Source organism: Pezoporus wallicus, unplaced genomic scaffold (assembly GCF_028554395.1).
Source record: "Pezoporus wallicus isolate ANWC-B61680 ecotype Strahan unplaced genomic scaffold, APGP_CSIRO_Pwel_v1 contig_3817, whole genome shotgun sequence".
NCBI lineage: Eukaryota > Metazoa > Chordata > Aves > Psittaciformes > Psittacidae > Pezoporus > Pezoporus wallicus.
The window spans coordinates 4871627-4890837 of NW_026635157.1; the positions used below are offsets into that span (position 1 = coordinate 4871627).

Here is a 19211-nt window from a genome sequence, read left to right on the forward strand (position 1 = left end):
GCTGCAGTTATCACTCTTAATACTCTGCTGCAGTAACCACCCATTCTGCACCCACAACAGCAGCCTACATTCTACCATTTAAATAGCTGTGTCTCTTCCTTCCTTCCTTCCTCCCTCCCTTCCTCCCCCATCAGCAGCCTGGACTCAATTCACTCTTCCTGTATCATCAAATACACCGTCCTACATCCATCATGCTAACAAGCACTCTGTCTCCCTCCAACTATTGCTCTACAGCAGCTTGATAGGCACAGGCTGAGGACAGCATCTGCTGCAACACTGAGAAGAGCTGAGGCCAAGCTAGGCTAGGGCTCTTATCTTTGAGAGCAGAAGAAGGTGGGGCCAAAACAGGAGCCAATTGCTCCTGCTTCACCAAGGGGGGGTAGCATGTGCCTTCATTCACACGGGACAGCAATGTCCACACACTTCCCATCTCTTTGCAGATAGCAGTCACAGCAGGTGAGTCACTGGGTGAGATGGGAGAGACTGGAAGTGATGTTTGATTATCTGGGCAACTCTGCTTCAATAGCCAGTCTCAACTCTAGCCCCATGCCACACTGCAAAAAACTCCCAAAAGCTGAGTTGGAGTAATCTATGGGCAGCCTCTGTCTCACAAATAATCTCCTGGATCACCTGAGATTAACAATGTTTTAACATATGGATTACACAACCAAGAGAATTCCTTTAGGATTTTAGTGACTATATATGTCCAGCCAACTTCAGTGTCTTGCATGCTGGGCTGGCATTTGGTTTGAATCATGCCAGAGATGTTGTGAGGCTTAGTTAGTTAATATTTCCTGAGTCCTTTGAAATCTTGTAATAAAAGATCTCAAAATGTAACGGTACCAGAAAGCAATTTTACTCTTAGTATGATACTTGCTACCAGGATTTATTCATTTTGTCCTAAAGGGAAATCGGAAGATCTCCATCTACATGTGCATTGCTTCTTTCTTGGAAGATGGGAAACGAAGGAGATGGTACAAAAATAAATATCTATAAAGAGAATGAACAAGAGCGGCTATTTGTAATAGGCAGTCTTCAGCTGTTTATTCTATTTACCTAGGCCTTCATTTGGGAAGACCACCAAGGAAGAAAACTCCAAACTCCAGTCTAAAGATCTTTCTGCCTAGAGTACTCATTCATTTTAGGTTATATGGACAGAGATGTGGCCTAGATCTTCCACCACTTTGCAGCTACTACCTGTCTTCCTACTTTAACAGCATTTTCAACAAACTGAGATATGGCCTTAATTTTCCTTAAGCTGATCATACAGGTTTTAAATTTTTTCTCTGATATTTGTCATAGTGCTTTGGAGGTTACCCAGGCATTTTATGCAGTCCTCTGGTACACTTAATCATTTCAGTGGCTTCCTGCAGTAAATCAGGAGACATTATATTAACAAAAGATGGGGCTGTTCCTGGTCTGATTCATAATGCTGAATCCCCGTCTACCTGGCTTTAAAAGAGTTCTTTAAAAAGGTCAGTTTACTCTATGGAATTCTAAATATCAAGGATATGTCTTCTCTCACACAAGATATATACACTTGAGACTAGCACTCTGAAAGGTACAAAAGACACTAAAGTGATTCAGAATGAGAACTCACAGCTGTCTGTACCACAATCTAGCCAAAGAGACCTTGTCTGAAAACACACCACTGAGATACAGGCACACCACACAAATAAGCATCTCAGGCTTACCTCCATCACTGCACTTCTTTGTCTGGCAAACACTGTTTAGTAACATTCATTGAGCACAAGACCAATGGCAGGCAAAATACCAGGACTAAGAGGAAAAGACTGTCCAAAAGTAAACTTTGCTTGTACCATGTTATTAATATTTGGTTAGTCTTCAAAATACTTATTAATTCCTGCCATCAGCATGTATGTAATATAAATAAATAAATAAAAGATATATTAACCATTTGTTTTCTGGATCTGACATCACATCGCCTCCTGGCTTTCACTTTTGTATTTTGAATTCAAGTTTGCTTTCACTATCTCACACAGCACAGCTACCATTCCTATGAAATAAGTATGAGTAAGTCGTAACTTTCAGTACTATTTTGCTCTTGTGACACTGCTCTTGCCCTTGCTAAAGGAAAATAAAACAAGCTTTCAATTAATACAGCTGGCAAAACATTTCTGAATAGCAATTTTGCACTCCAACAGCTGAGTACTTTGCAATGTAATTTTGCGAAGTATCTTAACGAAGACAATCGAATGTTTTGTTTTCATTCTGTCAGTCCAACTGCACTGAAACCACGAATTTGAAATGCTTTCTCTAAATCTCTTTATTTTTTTCCACCACAAGAAATTGTGAGATTGACTTTTTTGCCCCATCTGCAACAGGTTCACAATTTCTAAATACACAATCACAGCAGAAGATGCGTTGAAAAAAAAAAGCCCCCCCCCCCAAAATAACCACAAAAAAAAAACAAACAAACCCTACAATACTTTAGGGCCTTATCTTGCAAGGTGCTGAAAACTCTCGTAATTTTACATTTCCACATTCTACTTCACATGTAGTATGTTGTGGATGCTGTGTATCCTCCAGAAAAGAAAGTCTGACCTCAACTCCTGTGCAAACTAAGCAGAATGAATATGAATAACACACAGACAATACCTTCCCACTAGCTGCCAGAAATTAATGCCAAAATACTTCTGTGGGTCAAGACCTTTGCAAGATCCACAGGCCTTATGTGACATTTTATCATAAGGCAGTTGTGAGCATTGGTTCCAACATGCCACATAGATCAAACCCCTGTAGAAAGTGGCACTGAGACTAAAGCACTGCCATCAGAACACTGCACCTAGCCTGCAGCCCTCCCCTGTGCTGGGGGAAGGCTAACAAGGCAGGCTATAGACCCTAGATGGGTTGTATGTTCAGCATTCTTTGTTCCAGTCACCACTTGATTATCTGGCTGACCTGTCTTAAAAGACATTCTTGAATAGAAATCAACCTAGGCCAGTCACAATTTTATTTGTAGTGACTTACATTTTAGCAACCTGATTTTACAATTCTGTTTCTGCGTGTGTGTACTGGGCATGTGTTCAGCCCTAATACTAGCTGGACATGGGCAAACAGAGCCATGGCAGGCTCATCTCTCTGATAACCCCTAGCAAGAATGAACATGCTTCCATGTAGTTTTGAGGAGAAAGTTAACACTGTGAAATGCATCTCTCTCTCTTCCCCTACTTCTACATTGCAACCAGTGTATCTGTATGCACTCCCAATCCACACACACAAATATGCAGTACTTATATACGTTCACATGAAAGAAAAACCAACCAGAAAGCTGGTTCTATTAATCATGGTAATAGCCAACAAGCTCAGCAATGTTTAAAAATACTTTTGTTCATCTCACTGAATGCAGTAGATTTCAAACTTCACGATGACTGCTATGAGAGGTTTTTTACCAGAAATATAAAATACATCTTTCATTTCAGCATCTCATTTAAAATACATAAATTACAAAACAAACCAACCAACAAAAGATTTTAAATGTCTGAATAAATACTGATTAATAATTCCATATATTATTTTGATTTTTCAACCTAAATATCAATTTCTATCATGGACCTGCTTCTGAGTTGGAAAAATTTATCCTAAAAATTTGAATGTCAGACTACCAACAAGTTACAAGATTTTAAGACCATAATAAACATCAGGATCATGATCCATTACGCTTAACACTTATGGGAGGGTTTTTTCATGTAACCAGGATGCTTAAAAACTTGTTCTAAAACAGAAAGCAAAGCCAAGAGTCTTATGTAACAACATTATTTCAGAGTGGTTTATTTAAGGCTATCACCACACCAGAATCAATCTCTTCTGATGGAAGATGACTGAGTCTTCATTGTTTTGGGTCTACACAAGGTGCTTTAGAAAGAGAACAACACTGAATAGGCCTGGTAATTGGGAAGGCCAGGGTGAGGAAGACAATATAAGACAATGACTGCACTGGGAAAAAAGACAGTATGAGTGAATAGTGGGAAAAGAGTATAAGGAGTAATGTGGGGATAAGAAAAGCAGCACTAGACAGGAAAACAGGCTTCTGGAAGAGGACTGGGTGTGCAACTGTGATACAGAGCTCCAAGATCAAGAAGACTATGCTGGGTAAGAAGAGATTAGAAGGAAGAGAGAAAGAGGTATCACACTTGTGGGTTCCTGTAGGGAAAAAAGGGCAGAAAATGTAGTGATAGGTAACAGCAGCCTGTAACTGAGGAGCCTGACTGGGTGCACAAATGGATCAGGACAAAGCAAGAACACTTTCACACCCAAAGCCAGTGGCAGATGCAGAGAACCATCCCTTGCACACCCTCAAATACATTAGCGTTTCGCTTACATTATGCTGCAGGTTAAAGAAGTTCAGCTCTCACTGGCTTAAATCCCCAAAGTAACAAGAGGTCACTTCACCCTCTTCTAAAAAACATGTCATAATTTTAGCACAGCCTCATAATTAATAGGGAAGAAAACAGCTTTGAATTAATTTGGCAATATTATTTTAGTAGCTTCTTCCCCAAAGGACGACAGAATGAAAACAAAACAGCCTGAAATGCCATATGACTTCATAGTATAGAATGTAATTTCTGGAAATTTAGAGGTGGTTAGCTTCTGAAATTATACTGGCATTAAGTCAAGGAAGTTTGATTCTAATTTTCTGAATCATATGTTACAATTAGAAACATCATTAGCTTCTTAATAAATAGAGGAATATCCCTTTCTAAACATGGTAGGTCATGAGACAGCTGACCCAAAAGCTGTCTACTCTCTCTTGTTGGCTTTGACACTCAAAAATTTAACAGTGTCTGGTACCTCAAACCACTGTAATATTCTATCTATCTATAGTTCATTAATTGGTCACTTCAATTGACTTCAGTAGTAAAAGGTCAATTTACTCTTAAATGTGCACAGAGTTTGGAGAGACTACAGAACAGAGTCGCTTTTATGACCAGTTTGATATTTTCAAATTATATGCAGCGTAGTAAATAACCATCACGTCAAGCATGAACACAAAGATGCATGCTTGGAGGTGCACCTCCAAACACTCCAAATCCCTTTCAGCCTCCTGAACGTCCACTTTAACAGTGCAGTGCTGTGCAACAGGTCCACAGCAGACGTTTCCTTCATGACTCATGCATTCTCAGGACCCACTTCCTAGGACCTACAGGAATGCACATAATTGTGTGTAATGCACACACAGATTCACAGTTCTCAGAATACAACAAGTAAACTCGGGTCAAGGAAGTTGTCACAGCATGGAGTTTCAATTTGTTTGCAAGCTTAAGTGAACAGCAAATGACGACCTCTGCATCTGTCAGTGCATATGGCTTCTAACTAAGGACAAAGTTTTGCAAGCACTCTCCAATGACAAGCGTGCTAAGCCAAACAAGTTCTGTGCAGGGAAGTGGTGCCATGCCACAAGTGTTTAGTGGTTCTGTGTGGGGAAATTGACTGGGAGGAAGAATGAGGGAGAGCACAAGGAAGGGAAGGAAGTCTGAGGGAGCTAACACATGCTGGTTTAGCCCAGAAGCACCAGCCACTTTGTATCTCCACCCTTCTGTTCCCTCACTTTGACCTCATTACCCAGCATTCAAATATCTTAATACCAGCTTGTCACAACAAAAGGCTGATGAGCATGGTGTACTCTCTCACCTACACACTCCATGTACAAAGTGCTGTCATCTATTGGATCTTCCTTTTCTCTTCCACCTTCTCTACCTGCTTCCTTTACAGAGCTAAGCCTGTGCAAGCACTGGCCGTGAACAACCTGTATCTTTTCTAGGGTCAGGCATACTGCTGCAGTGCCTCAGGAGCACAGAGATGCTACTCTGAACATCTCTGTATGAAATGCTTCCACCACTTAAGCCACAAGCCTGCTAAGCATCTCAGAGGAAACATCCCTTTTGCATTCATGCATTTTATTAATTTATATAGCAGCATTTAAAGTCAGCAGATCAAGAACATTAGGAACGTATGCCACCTGTGCTCTGCATGTTGAACTCCCACTCCTACTGAATTCTAATAAAATTAGCAATAATAATAAATAAAAATTTGTTATTTATGTGCTGCCAGAAGCAGAAGGCTTCAAGATAAAATGTATGCAAATAGAGGAATAATAAATAATAATAATAAAAAAATAATTACCCTCAGGTACACAAAGAACCAGGTTTAAAAAAATGAAAATACAAATACAGATAGCACTGCCAAAAACAAAAAATGAGCCAATCAATTCCTAACAGTAAAACTGAAATTCTCTAAGTCACTGCACAACCAACCTAAACAGACTGAAGTGTCTAGCAGCGTTTGTAGAGGTAAGATTCAGCTTCTGAAACTGTTTAGCTTAATTCACTGCAAAAAACTCACCACCCTTTGTGCAACTATTAGCAAAGGATTTGACATTCTGCTTCTCTGCACATTCTATTGTGGTTTATCTTTCCCAGGACACCTAATATTCCGCTACTAAAAACCCAGTGGAATTAGCTTTGTTTTAAGCTATACTGTAGGGAATCCTCAAGCACTTTATAAAAAATAACCTGAGAGACAACTGTGGCAAAAATATCTGACCCATGTCAGTTATACAGAGAACCAAGTGAAAATTAATACATAATTGCACCCTTTGGCAAGTACTTGTTTGGAAATTGTACTGTAAACAGGATGCCTGTAAGGGCAGTGGCAAGACAAGGTGTTCAGGGAATGAAACTAGAGGCATTCAAATCTTGCTTTCAAGATTGAGGGAAAAATCACATGGACTTAATTTTAAGTTGCCAGAAAGAGCATTCATACAAATAAAATCAGGCTCTGATTTTCTCCCAGCATTGCACAGGAGCTTAACGTGTTTCCAACCAACAGAATATCTAAATTTTGTAGTATACTACAAAATAACCCAACAAGCAACACCAACAATATGTCATGAGAGTATAAAATATCCTGAGATAACTGGCAAAATGCTGATGAAAAGCCTCTAAATGCTTAATCACAGTTCTAACTGGGGACGGACTTGTTTTTAAGTCTTACTAAAATGCGCTTATAAATTTACTTTAGTTTCTTCCTCTCTGAAAAGGCTAGAAGTTTTATTTCAGCTTCCAACTGATTCTGGTTTTCTTCCACACTTTAGTTAACTTCTGCATCCACTAAAGTTAACACAGCTTTTTCAGTGGTAGCAAATGTAACTATGTTGCATTGAAAACATCTTGCATCATACACAGAAAATGCAATCGGAGAAATGCCATAAGGCTTTCCACGCTAATAACAAATTCAGAGCTTTGGAAAATATGGTATGGGGAAAATGTAGTTATTCAAATAAAATCAGGCAGGTAAGGCAAAATTTGAAAAAGCTTTAATTAGAAGAAAGCTTTTCATATTCACTCATTCAAAGAGTTAACAAGGAGTTTCTCCATCACTTTGGTCTTCAAAATAAGCCAAGGCACTGCCAATTTTATTTCTGCCTCATATGTTATATATATATATATATATATATATATATGGGCCTACAAGGATGCTAGGGAGGGACTCTTCATTAGGGACTACAGTGATAGGACAAGGGCCGATGGGCTGAAACTTAAACAGGGGAAGTTTAAGTTACATATAAGGAAGAAGTTCTTTACTGTGAGGGTGGTGAGGCACTGGAATGGGTTGCCCAGGGAAGTTGTGAATGCTCCATCCCTGCCAGTGTTCAAGGCCAGGATGAACAGAGTCTTGGGTGACATGGTTTAGTGTGAGGTGTCCCTGCCCATGGCAGGGGAGGTGGAACTTGATGATCTTAAGGTCCTTTCCGACCCTAACTATTCTATGATTCTATATAACCTAAACATGCAAGGTCAGAAGAGTAGGCCTTAAAAGAAAAAACCTACGTTGAGAGGAAACTGATGTTTATCAAAAATGTGTATTGTGAGCAATAACATCACTTCTGTTTCAAATACAGAAATGTCCAATGTGAACTTATTATACACTGGTATTTGTCTCACTGTTGAATTACGCAGAAAACATCCAAACCTGCCACTGGTGTTGGTCTTTTTAACATTTACTGACCAGAGCTGCATTAGCAATTAAAACTCCAAATGCCAACGAATTCCCCACCCATACTGAGCTCCTCCCAACATCAGAGTTTGCATTAAAGTAGCACAATTAGAAAAATGTGTTCTAAATACTGCATTAGGATAGGCAGGCTCTGACAATTCCAGTTGTTAGATATGGAAAGTTGCAGCACAGAAAAACCTGCACGTAATGGAAAGAATCAGATTATTTTTTTTTCTATTGTTTTGTTCAGGTAAATACACACTTGGCATAATTCCTAGTGATGAATCTGCACTACAGCATGTTTAAGACACTGCAGAATTGCCTATTTATTCAACATTGTTTTATTACATTTTATTGTGGTTTTACTTTGTTCAAATCTGCAAATTTACTTCTGTGGAATGTCAGCGTTTTTCATAAAGGGTTTTATTTTTATTTACAGCTTTAAACGACTTCATATTTTGTTGTACGGTAGCATACTGGCACATTTGAAATTTCCATCACACTGACAATAAAAGATTTTTATCATGTGAATGTTTTCCCATTTTCACATAGGAATGTTCAAGTTCCTCAGGGGAGAGGGAGTTCAGCCTAAGGACGAAACAAGCATCTATCCACATGGATTTCTACCCTACAAATCTTTGTACATCCTCAGTTTAATGTAACTGCAAAGATTCAAGTGAAATTTTATTTGTATTAAAATTTGTTTAATTTAAAACACTAAGTTTGCAATTTTCTGTATTATTTAAGAATACCATTTGATAAGTTGTATAGATCTTTATGACAAAATGGTCGATCTTGCAAGATTAATTTCTTGCATAAACTTACATGGCCTCATTAAGATAATACAATTCTACTTATATGGTCAAAAATACATTGATTTGTTATATACTTATATTCATAACAAATTAGGCAGCTTAGAACCCCAACTTTGAATTCAGCATAGAACTACATGTGTTGTCCTTGTTTAAACGGTTTAAAATAATTAACAATTTTGTCATATAGAGGCATATAAGATTACCTGAGTTATCCTTACCATTATAATAAAATTGTGAAGAAAATAATTCAACTATAATACAACATAAACGGGACTTTTTTCGAAGGGGAACAGAAAGACTACTAAACCAACTTGTTGAAGTGGCCATCATCTGAAACTGTTGGCAAAACTCTACAGACTTTACAGTGGCTTAAAATACAGCACTGTTACCTATCACTTACATACTCCAAGTCATAAAATAGTATTACCAACATCAGTTAAATCTATCATTATAGTAAGTGATCCCAATTTGTCCTCTTTTCCACTCCCCTCCTTTCCCTTGCCAACCATACTGCCAACACAAGTATTTCAAGACAGCCATAACTTTCCTGAGAATTCCCCAATTAAATGTTCAGCATATTCAAGTCCAATTATAAAATAAAAAATGCTAATGCAATGTGAAAATGGAACTCTTCAATGTAGTGCTCAAATTCCACTGAATTTGTAAGAGTGCTACCAAAAGCAAATGGAAAACATTGGGTCTATGAAAAAGAACAGTGATACTATTACATTTTTAGTACTACATTGATGGCACTACACATAATTGTTTCTCTGACTTGTTTACGGCCTAAGAGGGAAAAAGAAAGCTCTATAACACACTTATTAAAAGTCTCTCTTACATACACTGTTGCCTTTTCTCTCAAATACATTAAGCACCATTAAGAAACCTCACCTTGTTATTCCTCAAAGAGCAGTCCCTTTCTTTCTCTGTAAACTGGTAAACAGTCCATTGACTGTATTCTCTGTTATGGTATAAACACTGAGATATTTAGACATGGTGATGAATTACTACTGGAAATAATACATAATATTTTACACTTCTATAATTTGGTGGCCTTCTATGATGGGGCTACAGAACTGATGGACAGGGGTAGAGCAGTTGATGTCATCTACCTGCACTTGTGTAAAGCATTCGACACTGTCCCACACGACATCCTTGTCTCTGAATTGGAGCGACATCAATTTGATGGATGGACCACTCGGTGGATAAAGAACTGGCTGGATGGCTGCACACAAAGAGTTGTGCTCAATGGCTCAATGTCCGGCTGGAGACCAGTAACGAGTGGTGTCCCTCAGGGATTGGTGCTGGGACTGGTCTTGTTCAACATCTTCGTCGCTGACATGGACAGTGGGATTGAGTGCGCCCTCAGCAAGTTTGCCGATGACACCAAGCTGTGTGGTTCGGCTGATACGCTGGAGGGAAGGAATGCCATCCAGAGGGACCTTGACACGCTTGTGAGGTGGGCTGATGCCAGCCTCATGAAGTTTAACCATGCCAAGTGCAAGGTCCTACACCTGGGTTGAAGCAATCCCAGGCACAGCTACAGGCTGGGCAGAGAAGAGATTCAGAGCAGCCCTGCGGAGAAGGACTTGGGGGTGCTGGTCGATGAGAAAATGAACATGGGCAGGCAGTATGCGCTTGCAGCCCAGAAAGCCAACCATATCCTGGGCTGCATCAAAAGGAGCGTGACCAGCAGGTCGAAGGAGGTGATCCTGCCCCTCTACTCTGCTCTTGTGAGACCTCACCTGGAGTATTGTGTGCAGTTCTGGTGTCCTCAACATAAAAAGGACATGGAACTGTTGGAACAAGTCCAGAGGAGGGCCACGAGGATGATCAGAGGACTGGAGCACCTCCCGTATGAAGATAGGCTGAAGAAGTTGGGGCTGTTCAGCCTGGAGAAGAGAAGGCTGCGTGGAGACCTCATAGCAGCCTTCCAGTATCTGAAGGGGGCCTACAGGGATGCTGGAGAGGGACTCTTCATTAGAGACTGTAGTGATAGGACAAGGGGTAACAGGTTCAAACTTGAACAGGGGAAGTTTAGGTTGGATATAAGAAGGAAATTCTTTCCTGTTAGGGTGGTGAGGCACTGGAATAGGTTGCCCAGGGAGGTTGTGAATATTCCATCCCTGGCAGTGTTCAAGACCAGGTTGGACGAGGCCTTGGGCGATATGATTTAGCATAAGGTGTCCCTGCCCATGGCAGGGGGGTTGGAACTAGGTGATCTTAAGGTCCTTTCCAACCCTAACTATTCTATGATTCTATAATCTTTCACCCAGAAGTAATAAAACACTTGAATGCCAGGTAACTTTACAGATGATGAAAGACAACAGCAGAAGGTGAAATTCATTTTTCTAAAGGAAATCCTGGAAAAGAGTCATAGTTATATTCAACAGAGCACGGAACATGTTTTCACTTTTGTCCTGTGTTGTGGCAAGTTTAACGTATGCAGTTAACAAAACTTGCTCAACCTCAGCTACTGCACCAACAGCAGTTTACTGTTCCTTAATTTCAAATCTCCTAGCCTCTGACGTTTTTTGGTCATCTTATTTCCTATCAGCATGACTAAATCCAAATTGGGCACAAATCATCTGCAATCTTTAGCCATGTTTTGCTAAGATGCTGTCCTTTTCTGTTGTCTAGTAACTGTATCTCACATAATTTAATAACTGATTAAATACTCTAAATAAGTAAATGACAAATTAGCAATTCTAGTTTCCAAGTCCTGTTGTCAACATGCCCCTCTGAAATTTTCCAAAGACAAGAAATAAACTAAGTTCTGATGACTCATTTAAACCTAATGAAACTAAATCTAAAAGCATTTTCTGCTAAACAAATACAACATGTACTGGCAAAAAAAATGTGCTGGGAACAGCGTTTATACCTGCTTTTTGTAGAACTCAATCTGCCAGACAACATATAAAAGTACATACACAGACATCCTGCTATTTCTTTCAAGAAAATAATAAAAGTATAAGGCCAGAGAGATTTATACATGAGCAAAATCAACTCCTCTCCAGCTTTGGCTGCCCTGAGTCAAGTCATATTAATACCCACAATCACATTCTGTTATTCAAAAAAGGACCATTAAACGTAATCATAAAACATTACACTTGAGACTGCCTCCAAAAATCTATCCTTGCTTTTTGTCTCTGTAACTACCGTGTTCAGCCTACCAGAGAGACTTTAAGACTAAACAAACAAACAAACTGTTTTGTTAATGCATGTGTACGTATGTGCAATAGCATCTCGGTTTACTCTAGCTTCTTTGATGAGTAAGGTTTTCACAGAAACTGCACAATGAAAACTAGAAGCTATTTAGACCAGCACACTCCTTATTAATGAAAAACTTATTTTAACTTTTAGCTACTTTTCTGTTAATTATCACAACCAACCAACCACAGAAAGTAGAACCAGTCTTCTTAGGACACCCACAGGCTCTGCTATATTCCAGAATGCAAATTCTACATATTTTTGCCTCTTCTCAAAACAACAGAAAGAGAGCCAAAAGAAACTAAGGAACAAAACTTAACCCCCACAACAGAAAAGACCATGCCATTTTAGACAAGTTGGTGCAACAGATCCCTCAGCACAGGTGTATTTATTTATAAAGGCAGGTGTGCGATTGCAGTGATATGTAGGATGACCTAGTTATCTTTAATTCAAGTACCAGCATCTTTAATTCAGCTACTTCTACTACTTACAGAACCAAACAAAGAGTGGTTGGTATAAGTACAAAAAATTTTTGAGAGACTTACATAGCTGACAAACTTGTTGCAAAGAATCACTTTGTACTGGCACCATTTTCACCCTAATTTAACTTTCAACTCTGAGGCTCAACGATGAATTTATGGGGTGTGGTGCAGGAAAGTGCAGTCCTCCAGCAGCCCACTACTAAAGCAGGAAATAGTGAATCTGAGTCTACCAAAGGCAGCTATACACAAAATTTTAGGCATATCTCTCAAAATACCCCATCTGAATCCATGACTTTGCCATTTTCACAACAGCTAACTCTGGGGCTTGGTTTGTGCTGTGAGGATAAAGAAAATAAACATGTCATAGTTTTGAACTAGCCTGAATGTTCAGTGCAATTATATGATCTGCTGGGCTCACCGACTGACCCTGGCAGCAACTCTTCACCTCTTTTCCCCTCAAGTTTCCCACTCTAAATGACCAAAAGAATACTGCCCTCTTTTCTGGTGTTCTGGAATCCACAGGTACTAGGCAGATATTTTTACCATGTTTTGAGTAACTTTGGAAAGTATCTACCACTTCTGCATACCAGGGAGAAAGTCTGAAGTGGAGAAATGACTGTTAGTTGCAACAGTAAGGAGCATCACCAGTGTAATGGCAAAACATACTGCCAGTACTGCTTCATAAACCAGAAGAATATTCCATCAAAATGAGTATTTTAGGGAATGTTGCAATACATTCACAACTGGAAAAAAAGTCAGAGTGACTGCAGTTAAAAGAAGTCATCAGTTGTGCTTGTATTCTTTCTTAATTCAAGGACAGGAGAGATTAAGCATGAATACTGGCATCCAAGAAAGTCTTACTTAGGTATGAACATTCAAAATATTATGGATGGACAGGGCTGTTACAGTCTGCAGATCAGTATTAAACAACTTCCTCACCATGCTCAACTTCTGTAAACAGTGTGAAGGCTGTGAATCTAATGTTCAGATTAATGCATACCTTTAGAATACTTTACTGTCTTATGTTTTAGAGTCCAAACAACTGGTTTTTCATAATTCAATTTAACATTGTATCACCTGCAGGTAACTATAAATCATTTCACACAGCACCTCTGCAAAGCCAGCTACCTGAATCTCCAAGACATTTACTGATGCTGAAAAGCAATGTCCCTTCACAAATGGACAGAAGAAAAAAAAAATCCAAATAAGTTTTCAGATTCATAAACTCACTTTTCTCAAAAACTGGAAGCAGGCTTTGGAAACAGAATTTCTACGTGCTTTTGTGATGTCAAAGATGAAAATTCTGCTTATGGAGGTACAATCTGTACCAAGAACATCTGTCTGCCAAGACTCTGGCATTGACAATATTTTATCTAGACAGCCTTTGAATGTGACTGACACAGGAGCACTGCACATGGCTGAGGAAACTGAAACTTATGGAAGAGCTTTTGAAGACTTTGTCAACAAACAGTATTTTAGAAATGTGCCTATCACCCTCCAACCATGCCTCCTGGTATCATCCTCAGGAACCTAACAGCTTTTGGTTCTCCAAGTCTCCCATTTGTCCAAGGAGACAGACAGACTTACTTAGATAAGATGCTACAAGAGCCATTTGGACATAAGTAAATATTGTCAGCAAGTGGAGAGGTCTATGTGCTGACCAGTCACTGAGACAGTAAGGAATTGCTAACCTTTTCTCAATTACTGGACTTGACTATGAGAAACATGTGACAACTATTAGCTAAAGGACAGAAATGACTAGGTGCAGTTGATAACCCTTCCACATATTTTATAAAGCACTACGCATTCACCCTGACCTTTTGGACCATGATAGAGGTAGCCTGAACCATGTGTATGCTTTGCTGGGAAAGTCCACATGAACTTGCCACAGACAGCAGGCTGTAAATTTTTGGAAATGATAAATATCATGTACTGTCAAATGTTATTTTCACTGTATAACAGCCATAGTTCAGTTAATCCTCAAGCAACTGTCAGGGCTAGGATAACAGAAAAAAAGTGAAGGGAACTCAAAGACAAGATCATTGACTTTTAGCTTTAGTTGGTTCACTTCCAATTCAACTGCCACTAAAGTCAACAGCTCCCCCTGAACTCACTGGGACTTGACACTAACTTCTTTCAATTAATGTTACTAACAGTACTGCTCAGCAGCCCAAAAGGAAGAAAAAAAATTTAGATTCTAGTTTGCCTCCCACAAAGACATCAGGCCATAAGATGCCCTTTCCCAAACTGCATTAAAAACACTAGTTATGGCTGTGGATCATCAGAGATCCAGCATTTTTTTGGCACCCAACACAAAAATCATACCAGCTAAATGCAGAATATGGTAAGTTCTCCTCAAATAAAATATGGACCTCAGTGGACCTTAGCTTAACCCCAATACAAAAATTTGCACACTTGACCTGTCGGGTTAATAGTGACTGGGTTTCATCTCCAAACTCAACCTACTGACTGGATATTAAGTCCGCAAGCAACAGTAGCAAAACTTATGAATCTGCAATGAGGTTCCGAGAGAGGTTTTATCACTGAGAAGCACTGAAATACTGTCATTTTGGGACTTCTTCTGTAACCCTACACAAGCTGCAAGATTTCTCACCTATTTACACTGTCGACTAAAAGAAAACCTGGTTTGATCCAGGTCCAAGGTCAAAGCTGGCTATCATACTGCTGAATCAGAAACCAAGTTTCTCCTCCCATCTCCTGTCTTCCTCCCGCCCCCTCTCCTCCCACCTGCACTATGGGATTACTGTTGTGGAGGCAGCTAGGTGAGGAAACTCCCGGCAAAACCAGGCCCTGGCCAGCGCCTGGTGTTTTCCAGTAGGCCAGCATGCTCCTGATTGTTCCAGCTCTAGATCCTTATGAAAAGTGAACTGAAACATGTTTTGTTTCAAGGCTCGGTTATGGCTCTGCAACCAAAACTAACTGGGGCCGGCAAGTTGAATTGCCCAACGCTTTTTGTCTCACTCACACACTTGCACCTGCCAGGGATGGATTCCTCAGAAGGGCTGAGGGGAGCGAGGCATGTTTTCTGTTTTGACGGCACACGGTAGCCAAATGCTAGGACCAGCAGGTCCTGGTGTTTACTGTCAGCCACTGAAAAAGGCGAAACACAGCATGAGCACTGAGCGGACGGCGTTTGGCTCACCTTAACCACGGCCGCTCACAGGCAGCAAGCTGCCCCTCGGCTTTGTCTGTGTCTTTCTCCGTTCAAACCACCCGGCTCCGCTGCCGCGGCGTCACGGCCGGCCCTGGAGTCACAACATGTCGCCGTCCCCGCTTTAAGGTCACCTCATGGCGCTTCCGTCGAGCAGGGCCGCAGCTGAGGCCCGCGATACGCCCGGCCCGCTCCCGCGCGGCGCCGCGGTCGCTCAACGGGCAGCCTGAGGGAGGGGGCAGGGCCACGGGCGCCGGGACCGGGGGGACACTTACCAGGTCTATGAAGGTCAGAAATTTCCAGCTGCCTCCATAGGTCTGATGCGCGGGCATGTCAATGGCCTTGTAATTGCACAGGATGGAGCAATAGGACAGGAGGATGGCGGCGCGCAGCACCTGGCAGGGGACCAGCGCCATGTTGCACGCTGCGCCGGGGCGGCCTCAGCGGCTGGCTGCGAGCCAGAGTGGGGTGCACTTCGGCGTGTGCGCGCGTGTGAGCGCTGGGGTGTGCGCGACCGCGCGGGCGGGACTCCGGGCACCCCCGCGCCGCGTTTGGCCCCGGACGGGGCGGGGCGGAGGGGCCGCGCCGTGCGGCGGCGGGTGGCAGCGGAGCGGGGCAGGCGGGGTTGGCTGCGCGGCAGGCGGTGGCGGTGCCGGCAGCAGCGTGACTGCCGGGCTCGGCGCGCTCCCGAGCCGCAGCTCCGCGGCCGGGCTAGACGGGAGGAGGCCGTGCCGTTCCGCAGGGAGCGGAGGGGCATGCCTCGCACCTCCCATCGCCCTCAGCTCCTGCGGCCGTAGTGCCCCGCGGGCCAGCAGGTGCAGGGCCGGGAGCTGCGGCTGTGCCCGAGGGTCCCGCGTCCCTCAGGCGCGCTGTCTCCGGGGAACACGAGGGTGAGCGCGGGGAGTAGGTTACTCGCAGGACCTGTTTGTCCGCGTTTTCACGCAAAAACCACAACGCACCAGCAGTGACGGTTTTTAGTCGGTGTATAGTGGAAGCCTGTGAACCCGCCTCCGTCGCGGCCCCTCCGTAGCGCCAGCCCGCCAGCCCGTCCTGCGGGGGGTAATGCGGGGGTAGATGGCGGGCGAGGCACAGGGCACTCAGCTCCCCGCGCCACCAGCTGACCGCGCCAGAGGCACTGGGCTGTGCTCTGGCGGCGAGCGGCGGCTGCTGGAGCAGGTGTCACTGCCCCGCGGGGTCTTGTGGGGCATCCTTGGCGGGAGGCTGTGAGGCGCCGCCGGGGTGAACCGAGGCTATGGCCGTACCGTTACTGTGCGCTGCCCGTACGGCTACCCGGCCGCGGAGAGAGCATTTGTCCTTTCACCTGTTTCTGAGGTACAGTCACGTCCTCGGTGTTCCCTTTCGTCACACGACTGCTAGAAGTGAGCTTTGCAATACCTGCAACCTCTGTAAGAAGGGGACCACGTTATCCCTGGATTAAAGTGTTGGGTGGAGTGTCAACACTATGAGGAATGACCATTTCAGTCAGGGATCTTGAGGCTAGGAGCAGCTGGGGTGAGGGTTCGTGCTTGGACTTCCACACCCTGAAAAGGAAAGCGTCTCAAAGTGCTGGGCTGCAGGGTAAATATTAAGTTGCTCCATCATCTGGAAAAGTTAGTTTAAAGGGAAAAGAAAAACTAAACACAAGCAGTGATGGCTGGGGTTGGACAGACAAACCACTTCTATAAACACCATCTCCCATACATCTGCCTTTTGACATAAATATTTGAACTATAAGGTGCTTCATCATGGTTAAGCTACTGGAAGGCAAAAAGAATCTATGACTGTGCAACACATGCCCTGCTTTAATTCCATTACGTGGAGTCAAAACCTCTTCATCTGGTATCTACTGTGCTCAAGTTCTGCAAAAATAAAGGGCTTTTAAGAGAATATATACTAGCAGCTATCCTAGATGAAATTAGCACAGCATAAGATATCTGCTTATGCAGAGGAATAGTATGTGAGGCATGGACAAAGAATCCTCTAGAAGCATGAATTTCCTACTGGATCCTTCAGGTTATTTTATCTATCAGTTCACAGCCCCAGCAAGCACATGGGGCAGTCAGCCCCTTGTGTTGTTTGTGGCACATTTAAATTAATACTTATGTTATCTATGTGTCTATCTATTTAGATTAGATAATTAGGAAGAAATTCTTCATGTGAGGATGGTGAGGTACTGGAACAGGTTGCTCAGAGAAGTTGTGTATCCCTGTAAGTGTTCAAGGCCAGGCTGGATGGGGCTTCGAGCAACCTAGTCTAGTGGAAGGTGTCCCTCTGCCCGTGGCAGGTGGGTTGGAACTAAGTGATCATTAAGGTCCTTTCCAACCCAAAACGTTCTGTCTTATAGGTTAAAAGGGTTTGATCTCATTGAAGTGTCAAGGTGCAGTGGAAGAGGTATGTGAGTGAAATGCAATGGTCTGCAATACAGCGAGAGACCAGCCTGACAACACTGACAGTATGACCCAATGCAAGTGGATCTGTAAAGCAGCACAGTTCCTGTTGAGGACCTGATGAGTGTATGGCATGTATTGCAGGAGACTCCAAATCAGAATAGTTCTTCTTTGTACTTGCAGATTGAATATTCATTAGTAACTGTTGTGCCACTAATGAATATATGTGGTGAGACACATCTGTTTTGGTTTTATTCAAAAGGAGTGCAGCTTGCTTTCTGAAAGTGTGTCAAATTATAAAGCAGAGCACAGTATCAGTCCAGATGATCAGGAGGCTTACTTCTAAAATAACTTGTCATCTGCACCTTAGTGCTACTGTAGAGGCAGCCTTAGTGTGCAAGTCTCGCTGGACTTCAGCTTTGTAAGCTCCCAAAGGCAAGTTACTCTGTGCAGAGCTCATCAGCACAACTGGCTATGTACCCATGCACACCTTTGTGTCTTGTAATCAGCCTCTGACAGAAAGAATTTGGGGCTAAGTCTTAGGCAGTCTGTTGCCTAGTTTTTTCACTGCACCCCCTCCTATAATATACAGGAGCTCGCTCCTTGGGTCACCTGTATGTCAGTAATAAGGCACTACAGACATTAACACTGAATATAACGATAACCACCATTCTGTTTGCCTTTTAGTCACATGTATTCAAACATCTTTCAGGGTTACGGTATCCTCAAAACTTTCAAAAAAGTGAAACACTACCCAGGCTTTTTGGAGATCCATTAAACTCTTCAGTTCTACTCTCAACTCCTCCATAGAAATCTCAGCAAAGCTCACAGAAAATCTTAACCTCATACAAAAGAAATACTTTCACTCAGCCTTGTAAGCCAAGGTGAAAGTCTAAATGAAGCAGAATGTATAAACAGTCTTGTTCCCTGTTCTTTTTCTTTCAGTCAAGATAATCTCAAGGCAGGCTAACTAACATGCCAGGCTCAGCCAAGTTCCTTCCTGGTTAAAGACTCTTCTTTATTACACATTTCTAGACCTTTGAAAGGAAATGTAACTCCTTTGTGGGTGGGTACTTTGTGTCTGTGTTCTTTCTAAAGAAGTATCTGTTGAATCTCTGCACCGTATTAT

The 19211-nt window shown here is 42.2% G+C and overlaps 1 protein-coding gene across 1 annotated transcript in view; it reads right to left on the reverse strand.

Moving 5' to 3' along the window:
- Nucleotides 1-16266, reverse strand: part of AIG1 (androgen induced 1) — a 128505-nt gene extending 112239 nt beyond the window's left edge. Inside the window, exon 1 of the mRNA XM_057407066.1 lies at nucleotides 15971-16266. Within this exon, the coding sequence (XP_057263049.1) occupies nucleotides 15971-16111 (141 nt within the window). The 5' untranslated portion in view covers nucleotides 16112-16266. The remainder of the gene's footprint in view (nucleotides 1-15970) is intronic.
- Between the last annotated feature and the right edge of the window lie 2945 nt (nucleotides 16267-19211).